Source organism: Dermacentor variabilis, chromosome 5 (assembly GCF_050947875.1).
Source record: "Dermacentor variabilis isolate Ectoservices chromosome 5, ASM5094787v1, whole genome shotgun sequence".
NCBI classification, from domain to species: Eukaryota; Metazoa; Arthropoda; class Arachnida; order Ixodida; family Ixodidae; genus Dermacentor; species Dermacentor variabilis.
The window spans coordinates 204,972,024-204,999,755 of NC_134572.1; the positions used below are offsets into that span (position 1 = coordinate 204,972,024).

The 27,732-nt window shown below is 48.9% G+C and overlaps 1 protein-coding gene across 4 annotated transcripts in view; it reads left to right on the forward strand.

The window, feature by feature from the left end:
- LOC142583458 (transmembrane protein 50A) overlaps window positions 1–27,732 on the forward strand; it is a 226,449-nt gene that overhangs the window by 115,542 nt on the left and 83,175 nt on the right. For 3 of the 4 annotated variants that reach the window (XM_075693939.1, XM_075693938.1, XM_075693937.1), the window contains exon 5: window positions 9,316–9,375. The exons of the other annotated variant lie outside the window; for it this stretch is intronic. In XM_075693939.1, the coding sequence (XP_075550054.1) occupies window positions 9,316–9,375 (60 nt within the window). The remainder of the gene's footprint in view (window positions 1–9,315; window positions 9,376–27,732) is intronic. 4 annotated transcript variants of the gene reach the window in all.

Consider the following 27,732-nt stretch of genomic DNA (forward strand, 5'->3'; position numbering starts at 1 on the left):
CCCCAAAGTTCATTAGCGCTGGTGAAACAGCTTAAGACGCACAACGTGAACTACTTCAGGTCGTGAGCGGTGCCGCTGTGAATGCGAAATGCCGTCTGGCACGACCTCATAGTCCAATTCGCCAACACGTCGAGTGACCTTGCAGGGTCCGAAATAGCGTCGCAATAGTTTCTCACTCCTGATCGACGTGTTGGGGTCCAAACCCAAATACAGTCGCCAGGCTGATACTGGACGTAGCGTCATCGGAGGTTGTAGTGTCGGCTGTCGGCACGCTGCTGATTCTTGATCCGTAGGCAGGCGAGCCGTCGGGCTTCTACGGCGCGCTGGAGATAGGTAGCGATGTCAAGATTCTCTTTGTCGGTCATGTACGGCAGCATGGCGTCGAGAGTCGTCGGGTTACTGCTGTAAACCAACTTGAACAGCGGGATCTGTGTTGTTTCTTGCACCGCCGTGTTGTAAGCGAAGGTTACGTACGGCAGGATGGCATCCCACATCTTGTGCTCGACGTCGACGTACATTGCTAGCATGTCGGCGAGGGTCTTGTTCAAGCGCTACGTGAGACCATTCGTCTGCAGGTGGTAGGCAGTTGTCCTCCTGTGCCTTGTCTGACTGTACAGCAGAATGGCTTGGGTGAGCATGCTGTAAAAGCCATTCCTCTGTCGGTGATGAGGACTTCTGGAGCACCATGTCGCAGCAGAATGTTCTCAACGAAAAATTTTGCCACTTCGGCTGCGCTGCCTTTCGGTAGAGCTTTAGTTTCAGCAAAGCAGGTGAGATAGTCTGTTGCCACAACGATCCACTTATTTCCGGAAGTTGATGTTGGAAACGGTCCCAACAAGTCCATCCCTATCTGCTGAAAGGGTCGGTAAGGAGGCTTGATCGGCTGTAATAATCCTGCTGGCCTTTTCAGTGGTGTCTTGCGTCGCTGACAGTCTCGACATGTCTTGACGTAACGGGTGACATCGGCGGTTAGGCGCAGCCAGTAATACCTTTCTTGTATCCTCGATAGCGTCCGCGAAAAACCGAGGTGCCCAGCAGTCGGATCGTCATGTAGGGCGTGCAGTACCTCTGGATGCAGCGCCGATGGAACAACAAGAAGGTGCTTGGCGCAGACTGGTGAGAAGTTCTTTACGAGTAGGTTGTTTTGAAGCGTGAACAAAGACAATCCACACTTAAATGCCCTAGGGACAACGTCGGTGTGCCCTTCCAAATACTCGACAAGGCCTTTTAGCTCCGGGTCTGCTCGTTGCTGTTCAGCAAAGTCTTCCGCGCTTATAATTCTAAGGAAGGCGTCATCATCCTCGTCATCTTGCGGCGGCAGGCCAATGGGGGCGTGTGATAGGCAATCGGCATCTGAGTGCTTTTTCCGGACTTGTAGGTTCCAGTGATGTCGTATTCTTGTAGTCTGAGGCTCCACCGCGCTAGCCGTCCTGAAGGGTCCTTTAAGTTAGCTAGCCAACACGATGTGAGATGGTCGCTGACCACTTTGAATATCCTCCCATATGGGTAAGGGCAGAATTTTGCTGTAGCCCAAATGATGGCGAGGCATTCCTTTTTAGTCATAGAATAATTGCCTTCCGCTTTTGACAGCGATCGGCTAGCATAAGATATCACCCGTTCAAGTCTGTTTTTCCTCTGGACTAGGACGGCACCGAGGCCTAGGCTACTGGCGTCAGTGTGGATTTCAGTATCGGCGTCCTCATTGAAGTGTGCAAGTACTGGTGGTGACTGCATGCATTGTTTGAGTTCTTGAAATGCGTCGGCCTGCGGCATTTCCCAGTTGAACTCAACATCACATTTTGTTAGATGTGTTAGTGGCTCCGCAATGTGTGAAAAAAATCCTTGACAAATCGCCTGTAGTAGGCACACATGCCAAGGAATCTATGCACTGCCTTCTTGTCGATGGGCTGTAGGAACGTTGCGATAGCAGCTGTCTTCCGCGGGTTGGCATGGACTTTAGATTTGCTGATGACATGGCCTAGAAACAGAAGCTCGTCGTAAGCGAAGTGGCACTTTTCCGGCTTCAGAGTAAGCCCTGATGACCTGATGGCTTCTAGTACTGTTGCAAGCCGCCTGGGGTGATCATCAAAATTTCCGGTGAAGACGACGACGTCATCCAAGTAAACGAGACAGGTCTGCCACTTCAATCCTGCTAAAACCATGTCCATCACGCGCTGGAATGTTCCAGGCGCGAGCACAGTCCGAATGGTATAACCTTGAACTCATAGAGGCCCTCTGAGGTGATGAAGGCGGTCTTTTCGCGTTCTCTTTCGTCGACTTCTACTTGCCAATAGCCAGACTTGAGGTCCAACAACGAGAAGTATTTAGTGTTTCAGAGCCGATCCAATGCGTCGTCTAATTGTGGGAGAGGGTATACGTCCTTCATAGGGGGGGGGGGGGTGATCTTGTTCAGTCGAAGATAATTGACGCAGAAACGTAGGGTTCCATCCTTTTCCTTCACCAAGACTACAGGAGATGCCCACAGGCTTTTTGATGGCTGGATAATGTTGTCGCGCAGCATTTTGTCGACTTGGTGCCTTATAGCCTCACATTCTCGCATAGAAACTCGATAAGGGTTCTCGCGGAGTGGTTGAGCACACTGTTCGGTTATTATTCAATGCTTTGCGACTGGTGTTTGTCGAATCCTCGATGACGTTGAAAGGCAGTGTTTGTATCGTTGAAGCAGACTTCTGAGCTGTTGCTGTTTAATAACGGAAAAACTTGGATTTATGTCGAAGTCTGGTTCGGGAACTACGGTTGTCGGGGTAGATGCGGCAGAATCCGAGAGGACAAACGCATCGCTGGTCTCCAGAATTTCCTCGATGTATGTGATCTTCGTTCCTTGTTGATGTGCTTGAACTCCGGGCTGAAGTTTGTCAGCAACACTTTCGTGTTTCCTCTGCACAGTCGAGTGATCCCTCTTGCGACGCAAATTTCACGGTCGAGCAACAGACATTGGTCGCATTCGATGACACCTTCCACGTCAGCGGGTGTTTCGGTGCCGACCGAAATGACAGTGCTGGAGTGAGGCGGGATTCTCACATGATCTTCGAGCACACTCATGGCGTGGTGGCTATGAGGGCTCTTCGGCGGTATCGCTTGATCTTCCTACAGCGTTATTGACTTCGACTTCAGGTCGATGATTGCGCCGTGTTGGTTCAGGAAGTCCATGCCGAGAATGACGTCTCGTGAACAGTGTTGGTGGATATGGAAGGTGGCAGAGTAAGTGCGGTCGTGAATGGTAATTCTTGCCGTGCACATTCCAGTCGACATTATGAGGTGTCCTCCAGCAGTCCGAACTTGAGGGCCTTCCCATCTAGTCTTAACTTTCTTAAACTGGGCGGCGACGTGTCCACTCATGACGGAGTAATCAGCCCCTGTGTCGACTAAGGCAGTCACTGCGGGGCTGTCGAGAAGCACATCGAGGTTAGTGGTTTTTTGTCTTGCATTGCAGTTTGGTCTTGGCGTCCGATCACGGCTGCATCGCGTTGACCTGTGGCTGGTATGTGATGTCAGGTCTTTCGGCGTTGTATTCTTTGCTTCCAGACTTCGTCGGGACGGTGGCGTGTCGTTATGTCGTCAAGGTAGTTTCTTTGGCGTCTTCGGCGGCAGCGGAGGATCTTTGTCAGTTTGACGAACAGCAACCGCACCTCCATCGGTTGCTGCTTTTAGTTTTCTGGATATGGGCTCGCTGACCGGCCCCGGGCTGGGCCAGTGTATGGTTGGCGCTGCGGCTACAGGTAGCGGCCTGGTGACGGCGAACGGGACAGTCGTCGAGGGCTATACTGAGTTGCGGCGAGGTAGTCGGCGATATCGCGAGGTCGTTTGCCAATCTGTGGTCTCAGCACGTTAACGGCGAACCCTCGGAGTCCCGTCTCCTGGTATGGGCACCGGTGGTAGATGTGCCCGGCTTCTCTGCAGTGATAGCAAAGCGGACGGTGGTCGGGGGCATGCCAAACATCAGTCTTCCTTGGAACGCTGCATGTGGTGACTGGTTGGTGTGCTGGCAGCGGGGGTGGTGGTGGACGACGGAACTCTATTGTCACTGGGCCCTGCCGTGGAATGTGACGGCGGCATATGTCATCGCTTCCGGCTGAGGCTGCGGCGATTCAGGGGCTACACCGAGTTGTAGTTGGAGCTCCTCACGTGCGGCGTCGGCATTCAAAGCCACTTGAGGCTGTGATGATCGGAACAGGTTCTGTATCTCCTCCCGCACGACCGCTCTGATAGTCTCACGCAGGTCGTCGGTGGCCGGTGACTTAACTTTGGCGTAGTTTGTTGAGTTCTTGCGGCAGTCGAATTGCTGGTTTCGCATCTCGAGTGTCTTCTCGGTGCTGGTGGCCTCGTGAAGAAACTTGTCGATGGTCTTCGGTGGGCTTCGTACCATTCCGGCAAAAAGTTCCTCCTTCACACCACGCATGAGTTGACGGACTTTCTTCTCCTTGGGCATTTCAGGGTCGGCGTGGCGGAATAGACGGCTCATTTCCTCTGTGAAGATCGCGGTTGTCTCATTTGGTAGCTGCACCCGGGTTTCTAATAGCGCTTGGGCTCGTTCATGGCTTACGACGCCTGCGGATGTCTGCAGGGAGCCGCTTCGGAACAGGTCCAAGGTCGTTAAGGTGGCTCCTCGGTTCTGAAACCACGTCCTGGCAGCGTCTTCCAATGCGAAGAAGACATGTCGCAGTCGGTCATCGCTGTTCCAGCTGTTAAATGTAGCGACTCTCTCGTACGTCTCAAACCAGCTTTCTGGGTCCTCGAACGTTGAACCTTGGAATGTCGGAGGCTCCCTGGGCTGCTGCAGCACGAAGGGGGATGCTGGGGCTGCCATCGGGGTGGATTTGGTGGCGATCTTCCTGGTCGTTTCAGGCAAAAGTCCGTGCTCCGGGGGCAGTTGTTGAAGATGGCGGCTTGCTCGATGGTCTGGTACTACAGTCGAACCCGGCTATATCGAACTCGCAAAAAAACGCCTATCAGTTCGATATAGAGCATAATTCGATATAATCCTGCTAAATAATTGGATGTCATAAAAGCACATACCATTTATAAAATCACTTTATTGATTAAACTAGCTTAGTTTCGCACGAAATAGTCCTGCATTTTCTTCTGCTTTGGCAATTTCACTGCCTGCGACGCACGCACTTTTCTACATTAAGGAGTTGGAGCAGCTGAGGCCGCAACTTTCCGCATTCGCGCAGAAGCACCGGACTAGTGCGAGCGCACCAATCACTTCGAAGGATGTGGGCCAAGGACCGTCGTTGCTTTCCTCATCGTGCCCACTTTCACTTGTGCTCGGTACGATGTTGGCAATATAGTCTTCGTTTTCGGGCTCTCCCGTGGTCGCGACACATCATTTGCGCTCACAAACTCGTCCACCGTTGATTCGTCAACAGCTTCCGGAAATTCTGACAGTTCGCTCCAAACTTCGGCAACACTGGCAACGGCTTCGTCGCATTCATCAGAATTTACGGTCATCACCGAGCACGCGGAAGTCGGCACGGCTGAAGCAATTTCAGATTAACCACTCGTACACGGCCGTGCGTACTGGTCGGGCGCCACGGGCACCGGATCGCAAGTTTGGACGCTTTAGCCCTAATCTCCCCCTTATTCTTCAAGATCGTGCCGAGAGTGCTCCTCGGAATCTTGTGCTCTGCGGGGACATCTGACTTCTCATCGCGTTCGACACGATTTATGATTGCGAGCTTCACGACGAAAGGCAAATTCTTCCGCTTCATCACGGCAACACTGCGAGAGAAGGCCTACAAGGCGCACACAAAAACAGCCAGACAAGTCGCACTTTCGCCATCTTGCATGACGAGGGCACAAGAGCATCTGATTGGCTGTCTGAGCAAGCGCTGTGGGCGGGCCAGGATCATTTTTTGTAGGAAGGGTGCCGACGGCTCGTCCGAGGCAGCGCGGTCGTGCGCAGTCACGGTAGGGAGAGCGGTTGGATGGAGCCGCGCAGCCGGTTTTTCTCCGCCACCGCGAGGGAAAGCCAACTTCCGGGGGCACTTTCCGCCGCTTGACGTTCTATATATCGGGTGTCGCTGCTATATTTGTTCGATGTAAGTGTAATTCTTGCGATATATACTCATTGTAACTATATCGTGTCCAGAAATTGTTCGATATATAGAATAATTCGATGTAAACGGGTTCGATATAGTCAAGTTCGACTGTATGTTGGTGTTGTCTTTGCGGTCCGGGCTTGGATCATGGCTTGTCGGGGGCGTCCGGTACATGAACGCAAAGCACCTGCACCAGATGTCACATGGGTGTGATGTTAAAGAACACAGTAGCAGTACTGTGAAAGACAAAAGTAGCGTTTATTGGGCGAACCTGTGCCCTCAAAACAGGCTACACCTAAAGCACAACGAGAGTGGCAAACACAGTTGACGATCGTCAAAAATCTGATCAGCGGGTCAAGCGCGTCGGCTTTTATAGATCAGTCGTCTAACGTTCCAGAGTAATCGCAGAGACCCGCATGCCTTCCACAAAGTTCTTCGCCATTCGCGTCGCGCATACATGCAATCAGATTACACAAGGTTCGGTGACAACAGACAGCGGATAGAAGCATCGATAACATTCTAGTAACTTCCGATACATGTAGACGTGTCGTGTGCTGAGCGATAACATTTCGTGGACGGTAAAAGTGCTCACTCGTAAAAGATAAACGAGTTCACGTGTCAATATTGTACAGGCATAAGGATGAAGATACGTGTCTTATGGTCGAGGCATGGCATATCAATAATGGTGGAAGTACGTGTATGAGTCAGCCTTCAATTACCTTACATAACAGCAATCCTTAATAGTAATATCTCACGTAGACGGGCATGTGTACCCAATAGACACGTGGTGCTACCATTCCAGAACATGCGCAGATGAGTTTTGTGTCCTATTCTTTCTTTTTCATCTCAGTGTTTCCTTCATTTGATAGTCGGTGTTCGCGTTGTCCACTTCTCTTGTGTCCGTGTCTTCACGCCTTACCCATTTTCTGCATTATGAATCTTGAAATTGGCCGCTTACGCGGCAGCAGCTCCTTCTTGCTGCTGCCGGCAGGCGGCGACACGAGTCTTTGCCAGAACTGGCTTTGTAGATGCTATTTTTCTCATAGGCAAAAACAGTTTCTCATTTTTGTCTCAAAAAACAGCCGACTGATCGTGCCAAGTATTATACTAAACAGTAGACGACAAAATGCGGCAAAATGCACTGTTCTGCAAAATTTGAGCGAGAACAGTGCAGCGATGAGCGCGGATTTTCTTTTTTTTTTAACACGTGCAGTCGAATATTGAGGACCCTGTACTAGCGGATACAATTTGCCCACTGCCCCCTGGTGTTTCTCTCCTGTGTAATTTTTTTTGTTGTTGTTGCTGACGTTCTGATTTTCTATGTAGCGTTGAATGATGTACTAGTGTTCATTGTTTTCTGGTAAGTGAAAACCTCTCACACGCGCGCTTATGAGACAGCTGTGATAGCTTCAAGATTTACCGCCCACCACATCTTGCTTGTTCAATTGGCGTTAGTCGACATGAGGAATATATAATTCTATCTGTATGCTTAATAAGCGCTGTGTTATAGTAAATTGACTTCAGTAGAGATCAAGAAAGATGTGTTGTCATATTATAGTCTGCAATGTATGAACAATTACTTTGCAAGTTTGCCATCCTGATGTGATTAGTGGAATAAAATTAAACTGTTGTTACTCTTAATAGCTTGTTGCCTTTCCAGATGCTTTGAATTCTGCCCCCCAAGGCTCCAAGAAACTGCACTCTTACCCTACTGCCAGCAGCCATTGGTCATCCATTCCCTTGTATGAAGTTAATTTGATCTAGAAGCTCGTCCATTTTGAATCTTTTTCCACTTGAAGATTTGCTGCTACAAAGCAGCTGGTTAGTCTGCGGTATGATTGAATCATAAAAGTAAGCTTTGCATAAAATGTGTGCATGTGAACATTTGAAATTCGTTTAAATCTATGTATCTGCTGCGCATATATCAAAAATGTACAGCTGCAGTGAACGATGCTTATAAATGATGCTCTGTTAAAGGTCACTAAAATAACTGCAGGGACGACAACTCTCTTGGCAGCGTTCAATAATCGGCTGGTTTCGGCAGCCAAAATGCACTCACATAATTTTCCATTTTACGTGTATGAAGTTTTCCTTAAACACCCCTTAAAGCAATTCTTGCCTTCCAGCTTCGGTTAGCAAACTGCTGGAAACGTTGCTCCGCTTATTGCTGCAAGGTACAGCGTGTTTGTATGCGAACTTTTGAGTTGTTCTAGCAACAAGCGTAGTTATGATTTTATTTCAGGGGTTCAAGGGGGGTCCTACCCCCTGTATATATGTTCGTGCGTGTTCTTTTATATGTGCCTGTATAGATGTACATACAAACAAAATTTTGGAGGGTTCGACCCTACCCATTTCTGGCTGCGCCAATGTTTCGAGCGTAGCCTGCATCAAAAAGTGTCATCTTTCTCAGCGCTTGCAAACAATTGGTGCACGTAGCTCACGACTAGCAGACAATAAAAGCAAATGGAACACCGTGCGGCATTTGCCTCCTGCATGCACGAGGGGTGGCTTCACTGCATAGCCGGAACATGCTGGCGGACCTTGTTGCGCAGCTCTGCTCCCTGCGGGAGCGTATGCAGGGACACTAGCGACACTAAGCAGCTGGCGCCATATTGTGGGACGCTGGACCAACTTGCGATGCTCTTCGTGGCTTTCGCAATCAGCGCACTGGCGGGACACGCTGCGCGGTAATGGTGGCAGATACGAACTCGCGTAGGCAAAATTTTCGCCCCGTCTCAGTTAAGAGGAACTTACTTACCAACAAAAATTTCAAATGCACAAATGCCGCCCAAAAGGCAGAATTTTGATCGTTATATCCGATATGCAGTGAATAACGTATAATTATGTGTGGGTCTTTTTCTCATAGCCCTAATGCAGAAGTTGATACTCTCAAATCGACTGATCATTATAACCTATATATTGTTATATGTGTTATCATTATAAGTGGACTGCACTGTATAGAATTACTTTTTATGTGGCTGCCCTTCAGAAGAAAGTGTTTTAAGATATCTGACTAAATTAGTTTGGGACCATTGCTGCAGCTTGTAGGCCACACAGTATGTTAGTGTTCTAAAAAATTTTGCTGCTAATTTACGTTTTTCTTTCCAAAGCTTTTTGCCATAATGTGGTCTCATACCTTAATTTATTGTGCTTTGTTATGCCAAGGCTGACTTGTGCAACAACTTTCTGAGTGTGGTAACACACCACAACGAGATAACGCAAACCTTAACCTTCTTCACGGCCCTTGTTTCAGGTCGTCTGAGAGATGAAAACTTTTTTGATGACCCAAAGCTGGCCCATGTTGTGCCAGGCAGTAAGTACTTACGCAGTTGGTTCCTGCGCCAGCATGATGTGTGCTCATCTGTGCTTGCAATGTTTTCATAATCAGTAATTTAGTAGTTTGATGTTCGATGAAAAGTTGCCAGGCAAGCGGTCAAAATAAAATGAGCACTATAAATGTAGAAAAATAAATGCGTAGTTGACATTTTCGAGGCCGCTGCAAGTTCAGAGCAACTTAACATTGTGAACCTGTAGATCACTGAAACATGATTCAATGAAACTTGTTGTTAGTAGGTTGGTTCACACTACAAATAAATAGACTGTGCAGAATTCAAGGCAAGGGCATAGTAAGGGACATGGATAAGCACTTGCTTTCAATTAACTTTTGTATTCATCACTCATCAATATATGTCTTTATTCGCACATGCGCGAAGCATGTAATCACGTTGTCACAACCACAAATTATAGCATGCCATGCAAAAAACACTTCTCAATTTCCATTGAAGAAGTAGATGTGTCACTTATGCAAGCCTTCTCTCCAAAAAATATACAGTATAGAAAGCTTCCATCAGCTCCCAGGCAGTGGTATCTTGGTTTTTACCCAAGATCTTTATTTTTCGGAAATCTGGAACACACATGCAAGCTTAACAATGCGCAGGCAAATGCACATTACCTTTATTTTTAATTTAAAGTTCGTGTTTCCTGGCACGATCGTTGCTACAATGTCCAGTTTGCCCAACATACGACTTTCCACAAGGTAGCGGAATCTGGTAGACAACGCCGACCGCGCATTTCACGTATCCCCGAACATGCTTTTTGCTGCATTCTGGGTTCTTTCTTTTTAGAAGAGCTGGGGCAAAGCCCGGCCAGCCTGTGCGGGGTGGAAAAAATGATTGGCACGTTCTGGCTACATTTTTCAGGTTGTGAGATAGGCGATGCATATATGGCAACACTTTTGAATGACTCCTACCTTACACCCGGTGTTCACCCTGGAACAAGCTGCTTTTGTTTCACGCAGAAGAACCTCTGCTAGTGCCATTACAACCATGCGAACCAAGCGCTGTACCTAATCATTAAAACTACAATGCATTGCATGGGGGCAGGATTTCCCAAGATCGGATCCCACGCAAAGTTTAACTATCTCCTTGTTAACCTCACTTGTTACTTTTCACTTTTATTTCCTTAAAAATGCCTCAATGGGGTTATTACTTAAGGGGTGGGGTTTACATATTGTCGCAGCCTAGTATAAGACGGGAAAGCCGGCGTAGAGGACGTATGGAAGCGCTTTATCAGAGCAGTCAACGCCATGTCGTTGTCGTCTCTGTTTTTCCACTCACGCGCTACTTCAGCGTCGTTCTCATCGCCTGGCACATACCCGTGGTGACCATATAGGATGTGGCATTTGCCCCCCCCCCCCCCCCTTGAAAAAAAGAGGCATCGTCCCGATGCACCGACGTCCGAAGGCTGTGCACAGACGGTGCAAAGTTCAGGTCATGAGGAAATGTATGGCTTCATACGAAGCACATGCACAACCTCGGGCAGATGCCGTCGGCGGTTGGAGCAGTTATGGCTGGCGGGGACAACTTCATAATTAACATCGCTGATGCGGCGCAGAACTGTGTACGGGCCGAAGTATCTTCGCAGGAGCTTTTCAGACAGCCCGCGCCGACGAATCGGAGTCCAGACCCACACCTGGTCACCGACGTTGTATGTGACGGGTCTGTGTCGAAGATTGTAGTGTCGGGCATCGTATTCCTGTTGTTGTGTGATTCGCAAACGCGCAAGCTGCCTGGCTTCCTCTGCGCGTTGCGTAAACTCCTCGGCACCAGTCTCGTCGTCACCGCACTTGCGCGGCAGCATTGCGTCCAACATGGTGGTCACTTCGCGTCCGTAAACGAGGTTGAAAGGCGTCACGCGTGTTGTCTCTTGGCGAGCCGTGTTATATGCAAATGTAACATATGGCAAAATCTCGTCCCAGTTCTTGTGGTCAATTTACATACTCGTCATGTCTGCCAGAGTCTTATTCAGACGTTCTGTCAGCCCATTGGTTTGGGGATGGTAAGCCGTGGTCTTTCGGTGAGTGGTACCACTTAGTCGCAACATGGTATCCAGAAGCGCAGCCGTGAGCGCAGATCCTCTGTCTGTTATGACCACTGCGGGAGCGCCATGCCTTAAGACGACGGCTTCGACAAAAAATCGTGCTGCTTTGGCTGCTGTTCCACGTTGGATAGCACCTGTTTCGGCGTATCGCGTAAGATAATCTGTGACGACGATTATCCATCTATTTCCGGCAGTAGACAGTGGAAACGGACCTAAAAGGTCCATGCCAATTTGTTCGAACGGCGCTTGCAGTATCTGAACAGGATGCAGCAGTCCAGCTGGCTTGCCGGGTAGGGCTTTGCGGCGCTGGCAATCCAGGCATGTCTGTGTGTAACGTTTCACGATCGACGCAAGTCTCGGCCAATAGTGCTTTAGCCTAATTCTTGCTAATGTCCGAGTGTAGCCCAAGTGACCAGCGGTCGGCTCGTTGTGACAGGCACGTAGGACTTCGTCGCGAAGAGATGCGGGAATGACGAGTAGGTAGCTGCTGCCACTAGGTGAAAAGTTCTTTTTATACAGAACGTCGTGGCATAAGCAGAATGAAGGCAGCCCTCTGGCGAATAACCGCGGCACGTTGCCTGTTCTTCCCTCTAAGTAATCAAAAAGAGGAACCAGTTCTGCGTCCTCGCATTGGTGGCGTGAAACGGCGACAGTATCTAGCACGCCTAGAAAAGCCGTGTCATCGTCGTGTACTGCAGTGTGAACAGGAGACCGAGAAAGGCAGTCGGCGTCAGTGTGTCGTTTCCCTGATTTGTAGACAACCGTGAAGTCGAACTCTTGGAGACGAAGACTCCAGCGCGCTAGCCAACCAGCCGGATCTTTTAAATTAGTCAGCCAGCAAAGTGCATGATGATCACTGACAACGGTGAAACGCCGACCATACAAATATGGCCGAAATTTCAGGACGGCCCACACCAGTGCGAGACATTCTTTTTCTGTCGTGGAGTAGTTTGCCTCCGTTCTTGATAGCGTCCTGCTGGCGTAAGCAATCACTCTTTCGGCGCCGTCCTGCCGCTGTACAAGCACTGCGCCGAGGCCGACATTACTAGCGTCGGTATGAAGAATCGTTGGGGCGTCGTCATCAAAGTGTGCGAGCACGGGAGGCGTCTGCAGCCGTTGCCGTAGGTCGTGAAATGCCCGTTGCTGGGTTTCACCCCATACGAAGGGGACATCTTCTCTGGTTAGATGCGTTAATGGCCATGCGATGCGCGAAAAGTCCGCAATAAAGCGTCGGTAGTAGGCGCAAAGGCCCAGAAAACGTCGCACTGCCTTTTTATCTGATGGCGTTGGGAAATTAGCAACGGCAGAGATTTTATCTGGGTCAGGTCGGACACCTTCACGACTGACGACGTGACCGAGAAATTGAAGTTCTTCAAAGCCAAAATGGCACTTTTCAGGTTTCAAAGTTAGACTAGCTGAGCGTATTGATTCAAAGACCGTCTTTATCCTCCGTAAGTGTTCCTCGAACGTGACGGAGAAAACAATTACGTCGTCGAGGTACGCCAGACAGGTTTGCCATTTGAGGCCTGAGAGTACCGTGTCCATTAGTCGCTGAAACGTTGCTGGCGCAGAACACAAACCGAAGGGGAGCACCTGAAATTCATAAAGTCCGTCGGGCGTCACAAACGCGGTCTTCTCACGGACTCTCTCATCAACTTCTATTTGCCAGTAGCCGCTTTTCAAGTCCATCGACGAAAAGTAACGTGCGTTTCGTAGCCTGTCCAGTGAATCGTCGATACGCGGCAGCGGATAAACGTCTTTCTTTGTGATCTGGTTGAGTTTTCGATAGTCGACGCAGAAGCGCAGGCTACCGTCCTTCTTTTTCACCAACACGACAGGCGATGCCCAAGGACTCTTAGATGGCTGAATAACCCCGTCCTCAAGCATCGTCTTCACTTGCGTTTGTATCACCTCGCGCTCTTTAGGTGCCATACGATAAGGATTCTGCCGAATTGGTCTGGCGTCAGCTTCGGTGAGAATACGGTGCTTAGTGAGGGGCGTCTGGCTGACTCGTGACGTAGATGAAAAGCAGCTCTTAAGCTCATCGATGAGCTCAAGAAGGCTGTTACGTTCAACGGGTGACAAGGTAGGACTGATATCAACCACAGGGGAAGGCATGGCCACGGTGGCCGTCGCGTGCTCCACTGAGAGGCAGTCTTGTATTGAGGTCAATTTGTCGAAGTAAGCAACAGCCGTGCCTCTAACAATGTGTCGACGTTCCCTGGTAAAGTTCGTCAGCAGGAGTTCAGCACGTCCGTCGTGTACGTGAATTACGGCTCTGGCGATGGAAACGCCTTGACTCAGTACCAGTGCGTCGATGTGTTCAGCGACACCAGTCCCGGCGTTCAAGTTGTCGCAGATAACAGGTACGAGGGCACAGCTTCGCGGCGGAAGCGTGACGTCGTCGTCGGCGATACGTAAGCGGGGTCGCTGGTGCTCCGCGGGGTCGACGTCGTCTGAGCTCGTAGAAAATGTGACGACAAGGTCACGGACATTAATCACTGCACCGTACTCTCTCAAGAAATCCATACCCAATATAAGTTCCTTGCAGCACTCAAAGAGAACGACGAGGGTGGCGACGAAGGTTTCACCGGCGATTACTATCCTGGCTGTGCATTTTCCGATCGGCGTCATCAACTGGCTGCCGGCAGTTCTGATGTTGGGCCCGGTCCACGGCGTCTTCACTTTTCTCAACCTGTCGGCCAGCTTTTGACTTATTATCGAAAAATGCGAACCAGTATTGACGAGAGCGGCCACTTGGTGGCCGTCAATGAAAACGACAAGATCGGTGCTGACAGTATCGGTTACACGGGGTGCGGTTGGATATGTCGGAGTTTTAGAGTCGTCGGTCGTCGGTGATGGGGGCTCTTGGACAGCTAGACGGTTTGCAACCTCACCGCCGGAGGTCGCTGCTTCTAGATTCCCCGGCGCGGGCTAGGGGACCTGCCCCTAGGGGCGTCAGAAAAATCGCGACGAGTCAGTGGGGTATAACGAGCCGGAGAAGGAAAACGTGATCGAGGCGTCGCTGAACCCCCCGGCCGAAAGTTTGTAGAATTTTCGTCGCAGGTACGTGCAGCACCAAACACAGGGTAATTGCAGTTGGGAAACCTTGGATACCCGGCTGCGCGGTAGTGGCACGCGCGGTAAACATGTCCAGCTTCGCCGCAATGAAAGCACAGCGGCCGGCGGTCAGCGGTGCGCCACAAATCGGTCTTTCGAAGCGGGTAGCCCACAGGGGATTCGCCGTAAGACCGAGGCGCAGCGATCGGCTGGCGGCGATACGGCATAGCTGGCGGCGACTGTGACTGGCGAAAATATGGCGTCAGGGGTGGCGGTGCTGGCTGCGTCGTAGTGGTCGACGGTGTCAGCAGCATCGAAGTCGCGGGAGGTGGACGACAGACAGCTTCCGCGTAGGATAGTCGTCGCGGCACCGCCTGCCGGTCGGGGGACGAAAAGGTCTCTCGAACCTCCTCCCGAACGATATCAGCGACAGAAGCCACTGCTGGTGCCATAGGAGAAATCCCAAGCTGCCGGATCTCCTCTCGCACAATCTCCCGGATGACTTCATGCAGAGACATGCCGTAGCTCTCAGATAGCATTGAAGCATTCACCGGCGAGTTCGTGCGATCATATTGGCGGTACCGTTGCTTTAGTGCCCGTTCTATAGCGGTAGCCTCCTTGGTGAATTCGACCACTTTCGTCGGTGGGTTCCTCACGAGTCTGGCAAACAGTTCCTCCTTTACACCGCGCAAGAGATAGCGTAACTTCTTTTCTTCGGCCATCTCAGGGTCTGCTCTGTGGAAAAGGCGGGTCATATCTTCTGCATACATGGCTACGCTCTCGTTTGGTTTTTGAATACGGGATTCGAGTAGCCGCTGCGCAGTGTCTCTTCTGTTGGTACTAGTGAACTTGTCTAGCAGCTGGGTGCGGAAGGTATCCCATATGGTCAAGCTTCTCTCCCGGTTCACAAACCACGTCCGCGCACTGTCTTGAAGCGCGAAATAGACATTAGACAGCTTTTGCTGGGAGCCCCAGTCATTATAACTGGCGACACGCTCAAATTGGTCAAGCCAATCTTGGACATCTTCAAAAGCGTCGCCATGGAAACTTTCTGGTATCTTAGGATTCTGCAGCGTCACCTGCGATGGAGTTGCAGTAGCCATGACGGAAGGAGGTAGATGCGTTCCAGCAGGGTCCTGCAGAGGGTTGAACTCGGGCGTCAGGCCTTGCAGGCGGCGACTGTACCAGTGAACAGGAGTTTCGACGAGCGAAGGTGATTCCGTTTTCGAGGTATGGCTCCGCGAAGGGGTGCCGAGCATGAGGCAATCCTACCCCGCACCTCCACCAGTGTCGCAGCCTAGTAGAAGACGGGAAAGCCGGCGTAGAGGACGTATGGAAGCACTTTATCAGAGCAGTCAACGCGACGTCGTTGTCGTCTCTGTTTTTCCACTCACGCGCTACTTCAGCGTCGTTCTCATCGCCTGGCACATAGCCGCGGTGACCATATAGGATGTGGCAATATGTTCATTTTAATTAGTGGCCACATGAGTTCAATGAAGAATATTAGTATTAAGCTTATCAGCAAACGTCGTTGAACAGGTGATTTCGGATATGTGACGGGGCAGGCCGTTCCAGTCGGTTGAAAATCGGCAAAAGAAGGATGCAGAGAAGGTTGCAGTTCGACTGCGTGGACCGGTTACTTGCAAGGAATGCCCTGTACGCAGGGAATGGCGAGGGGGTGGGGCCAACACATATGGTGCATGATGGAGCGAACTGTAATAAAACTTGTGAAAGAGGATTAATGAACCAATGCGACGCCGGGATGATAGTGTGTTTAAGGTGGACTGTGCTTTTAGTAGTGATACGCTAGTGTTGTAAGAATACGAAGAACGAATGAATCTTGTTGCATGATTCTGAATTCTTTCAAGTGCATTGGTAAGGTAAGTTTGATGTGGTGACCAGATGGGGGATGCGTATTCAATTTTCGGATGTACAAGCGTCTTGAACGCTAGTAGTTTGGCGTGTTGCGGTGTATGACGCAGATGGCGTTTTAGGAATCCCAGTGTTTGGTTAGCGGAGGCAGTAATGCGCGTTACATGAGCAGACCAGTCTAAGTCGTATGAAAGGGTGACGCCGAGGTATTTAAATGTGTCCACTTTTTCTAATGTAGTATTAGTAATATTATACGGTCAGTATAAGGGCTGATGGCGGTGAGTGAAGCACATTACTTTACATTTATTGGGGTTAAGGGTCATTAACCAGTCGTTGCACCAGTCTCGCTCTTTGTTAAGGTCATTTTGTAAAATACTGTGGTCAGAGTCGTTAGTAATTGGGCAGTAGATGACACAATCGTCAGCGAACTTACGGATTTGAGAGGAAACATTAAGGGGAAAGTCGTTAATATAAATAGGAAAAAGTAGGGGGCCTAGAACGCTACCTTGTGGCACACCAGATGTTACAGGGAGTGGTGCGGAGGTGCAATTGTTGATATGCACTGACTGTGATCGCTTAGTGAGAAATTCAATAACCCAATTTAAGATGTCAGGGTGCCGGTTCAGCTGGGAGAGCTTGAGTATTAGCCATTGGTGAGGTAACTTATCAAATGCTTTAGCATAATCCAGAAAAATGGCATCGATTTGGGTGTTAGCATCGAGATTAACGTGTAAGTCATGGACGAACATAGCAAGTTGCGTTTCGCATGAGAGACCCTTATGAAAACCATGTTGGAATGGGTGAAAGAAGTTGTTAGTGTCAAGGAAGCGCATAATTTGGGTGAAAATGATGTGATCCGTTATCTTGCAGGGTACGCTGGTTAGGGAAATTGGTCTGTAGTTAAGAGGCGAGTTTTTATTACCCGATTTGTAGATTGGAACGACCTGCCCTTTCTTCCAAGTGACGGGGATGTTACAGGAGGATAAAGACTGTGAGATGATTAATCTAAAGTATGATGCGCAGATGAGTTTAGTATTTTTTAACAGTTTAGAGTTGATGCCATCCGCCCCCGATGACGATGAGACTCGTTTTAGCTTTTCAATTATTGCTGTTATGCCGTGTTCAGTGAATTCGATGGGTGACATAACAGATTGCACAGGTGACGGTGGTATAGGTAACAGAGCATCAGGTTCAGTGGTGAATACTGATGAAAACGCGTGGTTAAATGCAGCGTGGTTAAATGCATTAAATGCATCTTCTTCGGGGATTACTATATCCTCATGGTCAATGATAGTGATAGCATCCGGTGGCTTTGGGTTTAGAAATTGCCAGAATTTCTGGGGGTTAGTGCTTAGAACACGAGGCAACATGTCATAGAAAAAAAAGTGTTTTTCGTGGCGTATAGCTGGGAGATAAACTTTCTCTGCCTAGTAATATTTGTCCCAGGCCACAGCACAATTGGTTTACTTTGCCGACCGAAAAAAAATAGTTATTTCCTGTTTTCTAAAGTTGATAATTGTTCGCGAACCAAGGCTTATTGGTATTAGTCGCTACTGAAATAACTGGAATGTGGTTAGTAGCAAGGCCGGCAATTTTTCGTTAGAAGATCGACCAATTTTCTTGAAGTGCGCGGTTGTGCAACTCACCACTGAAAGTGGGGTAGAAGGACGTAAGTTCGTTGCTAATGGCGTCGCAGTTGCCTTTGTCGTATAAGCGTAATATTTTGTTCCACGATTCTCGTTTTGGAAAGGTATAGTTAAAGGCAGTGTGGGTTACTTTATGGTCGCTAATTGCTGGGAGATAAGATATCGAAGATAGGCTAGACGGATTGTTAGTTAATATGAGATCTAAAATGTTGATATGAGATCTAAAATGTTGGCCGAGTCATTCACTGTGCATGTTGGTTCTAAGACTAGCTGGGTTAAGTTGAAATTAAAGCAGACTTCGAGGAAATAATTTTTGGTTGTACTATGTGACGAAGGTGATAGCTATCCCAATCAATATTAGGGAAATTAAAGTCTCCGAAGAGCAAAATCGGAGCGTTAGTGTATTTTTTTATTAGTACATCTAGGACGCAGTTGAGCTTGTCAGTAAAGCTAGTGTCTGTTTGCGGGGGGCGGTAGCAAACGCCAAGTAAAATAGTTTGCGGGGTTGCACAAAAGAGTAGCCATAATATTTCAACGTCACTTGGGTTGTGAACAACGGAGTGGGGTATCGTATTACTAACGGCGATGAGCACCCCGCCGCCTCTAGAGTGCTGGCGATCGTTACGGAAAACATGGAAACCAGGTAGGTCATCCATGACCTCCACGTCGGATACCTCAGCGGTTACCCAGGTTTCGGTAAGTATCAACAAGTGACATCCAGATGATAAAACCAGATTAGATACAACGTCACGTTTGGAAAGGAAGCTGCGTATGTTAGAAAATATTGCTGAAATAGTACTGTTAGGGCGGGTTGTCGTTATCGAACGGTGTGTTGGATGACAATGATGCAGCGATTGCTATTGTATTTCTTTTACACATTTTGTAGTTTCGTCGTACATGTACTTAGCAGATCCTATAAACAGAGTTTTGTAACGTAATGAAAATGCAGCTGTCTTGGTCCTCGCAAAAGCCAAAAGATGTTTCCGGGCATTTTGCACAGTACAAGAGTAATCTTCGCGAATGCTATAGTTAGTCCCTTTCATCTTGCGGCCGTTAGACAGAATTTGTTCTTTTGTTTGATAAAAACGGAATTTTACGATTATAGGACGGTTTCGGTTATCAGAATGGGGGCCGAGATGATGCGCACGTTCAATCTCCTCAGTATTCACGGTCATGTTTAATTGGTCTGCGCAAAGCCGAATGATTTTTTCCTCTGCCTGAGCGGCGGATTCAGACGCACTTGGGTCGGAGATACCGAAAAAGATAAGGTTGTTGCGGCGGGCTCGGTTTTCTGCGTCATCGATGCGCGCTTCTATATCAGAGACTGCCCGTGTCGTCACGGCCGCAGAATTCTTAAAAGTTTCAACCTGCCGTTGCAGGTCCTCAACATGTTAACAGTGGCTCTCGACGGCATGCATTCTTCTGTTTAGTTCGTAAATCAAATTGTTAGTCTCAACTAGTTCGCTTTTTAAGCCTTTAATCTCGTTAATTAACTGCAATTGCCCAGCGGACAGCTTCTTTAGTTCAGTTAGTATAGCGTTGGAGTCAGGACCGGGGTTAGTTTCTATGTCGCCCGACAGTAGCAGCAAAGAGCGCGAGACATGAATACAGTTCATTGCGATGGCAAACAGACACTGGGGGTTCAACAGCAGTACCAAAAAATAGTCACTTGATTTCTTAGCGTAAAGACTATAGCACTGATTAACCTGCATATTAAACAGCAGTAGTTTAGTGGACTGTATTGTGGCACAGCCACCGAGCCCGCAGGTTGGCGCGTGAAGGCGTTCGTCTTCTATAGGTGATCTGCCAGATGTTGCTGACGCAGGCAGCTCCCTGGTGGTAGGGCTGATCACGCTCATCACAGGCGGCGCTAGTAGAAGTGTAGGGGGGCTAGTGTGACTTGGCGATAGACAGCAGGGGCACGGCCAAGGCACGGTTCCAGACAGTTTGAAGTTGCTTGTGGGACAGCCGAAATGGTAGCGGGCAGAGCTGCGCTGATCAGTGGGATGATGAGCACCTGCAATTAAACAGCAGCAGTTTAGTGGACAGCCACCGAGGTGGGCTCGTGGCACAGCCACCGAGCCCACCTTGCCCACAGACTAACTTTGACTGCGCAGAATCATCTGGCAACAGCATCTCTTGTTCCCTGGGGTGATACGTCCAACATACATGGTCACCTAAAAACAGGCATAAATCTAAAAATTGCAGTGAGTTGTGAGACGGTAACTCGTGGGTGAAGGACAAGCCCTTCCCACATTGCTGAAACGCGTCATGGATCAAAACACAGACTTGCCACATTGGACTTCTTTAAAAGAATTTTAAAAAATCATCTACGTACCTAAAAACTTAGGGAATAAGACTCTCATCAAGAACACTTTTCAAACAACGGTCAACGTCCACTAAAAAGATATTGCACAAAACAGGTGCTATACAAGAGTCAATGCAAATCCCTTGCTTCTGCAGATGAAATCAATTCTCAAATGAAACAAAGTAAGAAAAAATTCAAGTGAAATCATAAATTATCGACAGACAGGCCTGCGGAATTTCGGAAAGTAATAACCCCACAGACTTCGATGCGCTTACGAACAGAAGCAAATAAATGCCCTTGTGGAACTGAATAGAATAAATCCTCTACATCAACAGAGGTGAAATACCTTATAGAATTTTGTTCCTGCAGAAACCGCACAACTTATCCAAATTCTTGGTGGCAAAGGGATCAACGACTGTCAGCCCCTTTATGTGTTTAAGCAGAAATGGGCTAGCTAGGTGCTGCCAAGATCCCCCTTCACTTACAATTGTGTGAAATTGTACTTCTGGTTTGTGCATCTTTGCAGTGAAGAAAACACAGTGTATTTCCCTTACAAGCAATAATATCTCTGGCGAGCCTATGCAGCTGAATTTCTTTACTTAAATTTGCTGCCTTGTTCTTGACACGGATTGTTGTGAATCAGCATGCGCCGCTGACACGTGTTTGTTTTGATAGATTCACCAGCCATGCCTGTTGTGAATCGGCAGTGACTGCGGTGACATCACAAGATAAAGACTATAAAAGCTACACTAACCTTTAATAAAGCATTCGTTCTTTGCCAACTGCTTCTCGAGTTATTTCAGTGGCGACGAGGGTGCCCACCACCGGGCCGTGCCTGCTCCATGGCGGCCCACACCGGACCACCGCGTTTCGACGAAACGGAAGACAGTTGGGATGCCTACCTGGTGCGTCTGCAGTCCTACTTTGAAGCTTACGATATCGTCGACTCGAAGAAACAACGAGCCCTGCTAACGGCAGCCTTAAGCACGGCAACAGTCGGCATAATAACGATACGGTGCGTGCCGGCAAAGATTCAAGACCTTATCTACGAGAAGCTGCTTGAACTGCTGGCAGAACACTTTGCACCACAGGGCAACGAAATAGCCGAGTCCTACAAGTTCTTCACCAGATGCCAGCGTCCTGATGAGGCAACAAAGGACTTCATTGTGGAAATTCGGAAGAAGGCCTGCAGTTGCAACTTTCGCGAGGCATGGGACAGGATGCTACAAGACAGACTTGTTTGTGATCTGCGTGCGCAGACTGCGTGGTCTGCGTTTGTGGTCTGCGTTCGTCGGAAGCTTTTGGCAAGACCTTCGCTGACGCTGAAAGAAGCCGAAGATATAGCGTTAGCAGCAGAGATGGCAACTCTCAATGGTGATCACATGGAGAGGACACAGGATTATGGCGACGTCCATGCCGTGAGGAGCAAGGTGCAAGGTCAACCGTATTACCACAAGACTCATCCGAGCACTTCTCGACCAAGCGAAGACATCGTTTGCCCGTGCTGTGGTAGCACTAAGCACAAGGCAGCAAAGTGCAAGTTTCACCGGGCGAAGTGTTTTCGCTGCCGACGTAAAGGGCACCTAGCTAGGATGTGTGTATGGAAACAAGGGGTGGCCCTTTGTGAGGAGCATTCTTCAGAGAGCGACGGCAACGAACTTTGTCTACTGAGTTTGTACACTACGTCGGTAAACTTGGTCAATCCTGTGGTTCGCACCCTCTGCTGGAGCGGAATTCCGCTGACAATGCAAGTGGACACCAGATCTCCTGTCTCCATCATTACATGGAAAACATACTGCAAGCATTGGCATGCCTGGCCTGCGCTCCGCGAGACGTCCTTGCAGTTGTCCTGCTTTCTTGGCAAGCTTCTCGTGAGGGGTCAGCTGAACCTTCCGGTCTCGTACGCGGGAAAGACCCTAGATGCAACTCTAACCGTAGTGCAATGCGATGGCCCGAACTTGTGCGGACGAGATGTCATCAGTGCATTTGAGCGTAGCGGAAGGCCCGTCTTCAGCATTCTCGGCGAGGAAACCTCCGGTGAGCAAAATGTCCCTGACAGTACTTTGGTTAGCGCACTCTTAGAGGGGTTCAGCGATTTGTTTACGCCAGGTCTAGGGCTAATTGATGGCCCCGCAGTTCATTTGCGGTTGCGGGAAAATGTGATGCCGCGGTTCTGCAAAGCACGTTCTGTGCCGTATGCAATGCGGGAGCAAGTGTCAAATGAAATAGACTTGTTAAGCATGGCATTCTCTCGCCTGTCGACAGTGCAGAGTGGGCCACGCCTTTGGTTCCCGTTATCAAAAAGAATGGTTCCATTCGGTTGTGTGGCGATTTTAAGGTGACCGCAAATGCTGCATGTGTCACGGAGCAGTACCCATTGCCAAAAATAAGGGATATCTTTGCAAACCTAAACGGTGGTGAAGTATTCAGCACCATCGACTCGAAGGATACTTACAGTCAGTTGCCGCTTGACGAGGAAACGAAGAAGCTATTGGTCGTAAACACTCCGAAAGGCCTGTTTTGCTTTAATAGGCTTCCTTTTGGTGTAGCCTCTGCTCCTGCGATTTTTCAGAGACATATGGACGGCATCCTGCAAGGCATTTCGGGCATTCAAGTATATTTGGACGATGTGGTAGTCATGGAGAAATGCGGCAACTGCGAGACGCTGCTTGAAGTTTTCAGACATTTCCGGCAACACGGTGTCAAGCTGAATCCACAGAAATGCAAGTTCCGACAAGCAGAAGTTGAATTTCTAGGACATCGTATAGATACGAATGGATTGTTACCTAAGATGGACAACATTGCTGCAATAATGAAAATGCCGAAGCCAATCGGTGTTGCGGAACTACGGGCGTTTTTTGGCTTTGTGACCTATTACCACTCATTTCGGGGAAACTTGGCTACTGTTCTAGAGCCGCTGCATGAACTGCTAAGAACACACGCTGGCAATGGGGAGCGAGACAAGATAACGCGTTCCGAGCAACAAAGCGACTGCTAGAGGAAGCTAAGTTCTTGGCGCACTACGATCCAAGTAAGCCGCTTATCTTGGAAACCGATGCGTCTTCGTGTGGTGTCTGCGCAGTGCTATATCACAGAGTAAATGGGCAAGATCGACCAATTGGGTTCCGGTCGCGAACGCTTTCAGCTGCTGAGCGTAATTACGTGCAAATTGGCAGTTGTCTTCGGGGTTACAAAGTTCCGGGAATATCTGCTCGGGAATCATTTCACACTCGTTACAGATCACAAACCTCTTCTGAGCCTTTTCAGCCCCGACAAGCCCGTTCCCGCCATGGCCGCTGCCCGGATTCAGCGTTGGTCCCTCTTGCTAAGCGCCTACAACTACAAAATTCAGTTCAAGCCAGGAAAGATGTTGATTCCTGCAGACACCCTCAGCTGTTTACCAGTGCGGCAGGAGCATAACAACACTAAGGCTGCAGAAGATGACGCTCGTCAGTATGTTCTTCTGACCGATCACCTCAATACCTGTCCTCTGTCGGCGAGTGACTTGGCTAAAATGACTGTTGACGACAGCGACCTCGCGCAAGTCCGCAATTACATTCAGAATGGCTGGCCACGGCGCTTGCAACCGGCACAGGAGCCATTACGCGTGTACATGCACAGGAAAGACGAACTGATGTACAGCCACGGAATTGTGTACTGGGGCCATCGAGCGGTTATTCCAACAAGTGTGCGGCAGTCAGTGCTGCGTATGCTGCATGATGCACATCAAGGGATAACGGCTATGGCACATTCTGTTTTCTGGTACCCAGGGCTTGATCGGGACATTGAGAAGCTGGTCAACGCGTGTCCAACATGCATAGAATGGGGCAGCATGCATCCTGCCCGACAACCCGTGCCTTGGCCGGACACAGAGGAGCCATGGTCTAGGGTCCATGTCGATTTTGCGGGTCTTGTGGAAGGTAACATGTTGTTGATCGTGGTTGATTCCCATACGAAATGGATCGAGGTTACCGCCATGAAGACCGCCAGTTCGGAAAAGACAATTGAAGCACTGCAGACTATGTTCAGCCGGTTCAGTTTGCCGAGGATCCTGGTGATGGACAACGGGCCGCAGTTTACTAGCGAAGAGTTCAGGGCGTTTATGAAGCGCAATGGCATCGCTCATTTACGGACAGCTCCCTGCAAACCGCAGTCAAATGGCCTGGCGGAAAGAGCAATACGGACTGTCAAACAGGGGTTAAACAAAAACACACTCGGCAGTTTGCAAGCTCGGCTGGACCACATTCTTTCGCATTATCGGCGCACTCCCTTGCCAAATAGGCAAACCCCAGCTTCTATGCTTCTCGGATGTCAGCCACGTTCTGTATTACACAACGTCGTGTCACGAGCATTCCCTTCTGCAGGTGCGTGCAACAGTGGCCAACCGCTGAGCAAAGACGTCTGGTTCAAGAACTATGGAGTGGGTGACAAATGGAAACCAGGCGCGGTAGAGTCCACTGAAGGCTTGCGAATGGCAACGGTAAAGACTGCAGATGGGGAGCAACATCGCCGCCACGTCGACCAGCTAAAAACCAGGAGGACCAGCATGGGAGGAGAAGCGGTGGAACCCGAGGCCCCCATGCAAGTACCAACGACTAAAGGCAGCCAGAAAGCAGCGGCAGACTCGCAGTCTCAAGCACACGACAGCAGTCACAGTCAGGCTCAAGTAGGCACCGACATTCGAACGCCGTCAGACGGGCGGGCCGAAGCCGAGGTTGCTACCAGCGAGCTGCAAGTGACTGACCGGGCTGAAGTGACACTGCGTAGGTCGAAGCGGAAGCCCCGGCCCCCGGACCGCTTCACTCCTTAAAGGGACACTAAAGGTTACTATTAAGTCAACGTGGACTGTTGAAATACCATCCCAGAAACCTCGAAACGCTTATTTCGTGCCAAGGAGAGACTTATTTTAAGAGAAAATGGGTTTTGAAGCGTCCGCGTACCTCTAGCGCAGTTCAAATCGCCCGCCCTCCGATCGAGGAGTACTGACATCGTCTCATAGTGACGTTGCGCCGTCGGTGAGTAAAACGGCGTCCGCAGACGGCGCTACGGCTTTTCTGTGCAAAACGCAAACACGCAGCCAGAAACAGAGCCAAGACAGAGCCGACAGCAGAGCGAAAGCAGGAGTATGGTGGCTAGCGAAAGGAGAAACGTGCGACCATAAGCTGGTACTTCATTCTATGACGCAAACTTCGACTCTCGTCGCAATGGACCCTGACAACGACAGATTGGCTCGCGATGGTGGTCTCAACTTCAGCGATTTGAGCACTGATGAGCGTGACCCGCGGCTGAGGGCTCGCGCTGCCGGCGTCGTTGCGGACTACGACGGCGGCCTCGACACCGGTTCTCCGGAGCGAGAAAGCAACGAGGGCTTCCCACGACATCAGATGGACGTTGCATTCTCGCTGCTTGTTCCAAATGAAAGTTTCGTGAGCCAGCAGAACCCGCACAGCACGGCTCGATAATGAAACTACTGAAACTCCAAAGCGTGCGCGGCGCAGAGTCGAGCGAAAACGAAACCTTTCGACCACCCATACTACTGAAGGGTAACGTCAAAATGTTATTTTTTCTTAGAATCGAATAGACGTAGTCAAGTAGCATTTTCTTCCGTCTTATAATGAATGAAATGATATTTTTAATAGGAGTAGTTGAGTATTAGTAACACAAATTATGAGGAGTGCTTTCGTCATCGGGTTAGTACCGGAATGTCGCTGGGGGGTCTCAAATAGTGTCATGCATTTACCTCAATTTCTCTGTTACTAAAGCTCTCTTCGCGATTATATTGACGCCTTATACGTTCTGGAACATTGCTCTACCACTTTAACTTGACTTTCTGGTAACCTTTAGTGTCCCTTTAAGGGGGAAGAATTGTTGTGAATCAGCATGCGCTGCTGACATGTGTTTGTTTTGTTAGATTCACCGGCCATGCCTGTTGTGAATCGGCAGTGGCTGCGGTGACGTCACAAGATAAAGACTATAAAAGCTACACTAACCTTTAATAAAGCGTTCGTTCTTTGCCAACTGCTTCTCGAGTTACTTCATGGATGGTACTACTTTTCACCGATGTAAAATTCTTACTAATGGCCTGCCTGGCCTTCTCACCGAAGGGACAGCACTTGTCTGTGTCCCTTACTACATCCTTGTCTTGAATTCCATGCACTCCATTTGTTTCTTTGCACTGAAACATCAACTATGATTATTTTCTTCAATGATAATTTCTAACGGACTAGTTAAGTTCTTATAATGAGCTCTAAAACGCAGTAACAGCTGAGAACGTAACCTAAGCGAGCTTATTAATAGGGTAGCTTTGTCTGGACGCTGTGATAAAGTATGGTTAACTGTATAAAACACTGTACAGCATGTATTCTTAATATTTATTTATTTATTTATTCGTTTACCTCACAGGCTCCCGAAGGAGTATTGCGTGAGGGGAGGATACAGGGAATTAGCAAAAAAGAAAGGAGTAAAAAGGAATTATACATTGTTAGCGAGTAAACATGAAAGAACAAATATCTAACACTGTAAATAATGCAATAAATGAAGCAAACGACTGTGAAGTAACAAAAAAGGAGTACCAAGAAATTATACAAATGGTAGCAGGTGAAGATGAAAGAACAAGTCTCTAATAATGTTAAAACAATGCAAAACAAACATTCAAACAAAACAAAAAGAAAGACCTATACAACTTCGCTACAAGTATTTACTTAGGTGCGCAGTATGGTTTAGTTGTGACGAATTATGGAAATAATATGCATAAGCGGGCTTTGAAGGATACTGGGTCAAGAATGTCAACTGTGTCGTTTGGTAGGTTATTCCAATGTTGAATGGCACGTGGTAATGCGGAAGAATTGAAAGCATTTGTTTGGCCAAAGATACGCTGGAAACTGAGATGATAATGCAGACGCCGAGATGTAGGAGATGGACGAGTGAGCGGCAGAGTGGACGGTAGCGTGCTATGGATTATTTTGTGAAATAGACAAAGCAATCCTATGGTTCTTCTTGATTCAAAAGATGAGAGAGATAAAAATTACTCAATGCTAGTCACGCTAGAGTTGCGGTGATAATCTGACAATGAAGCGGGCGGCGTGGTTATGGACCGATTCGTGAGTCGCGATCAGGTAAGCTTGGTGAGGTGACCAGATAGGGGCTGCGAATTCCAGTTGTGGCCTTGCGAAAGTCTGATAAGCGATTTGTCTGGTGAGGACAGGAGCATCACGCAGGTTGTGTTTAATATAACCGAGCGTACGTGAGGCTTTAGCAGTTATTTTTTCGATGTGCGCAGACCATGACAGGTTAGGTGTAAGAATGCCGAGGTACTTGTATGAGTTGGTGCGTGTGACGGGGTTCTTATCAAGTGAGTAATCGAAAGCGGAAAATGTCTTTTTGCAGGCGAATGTTATCAGTTTGC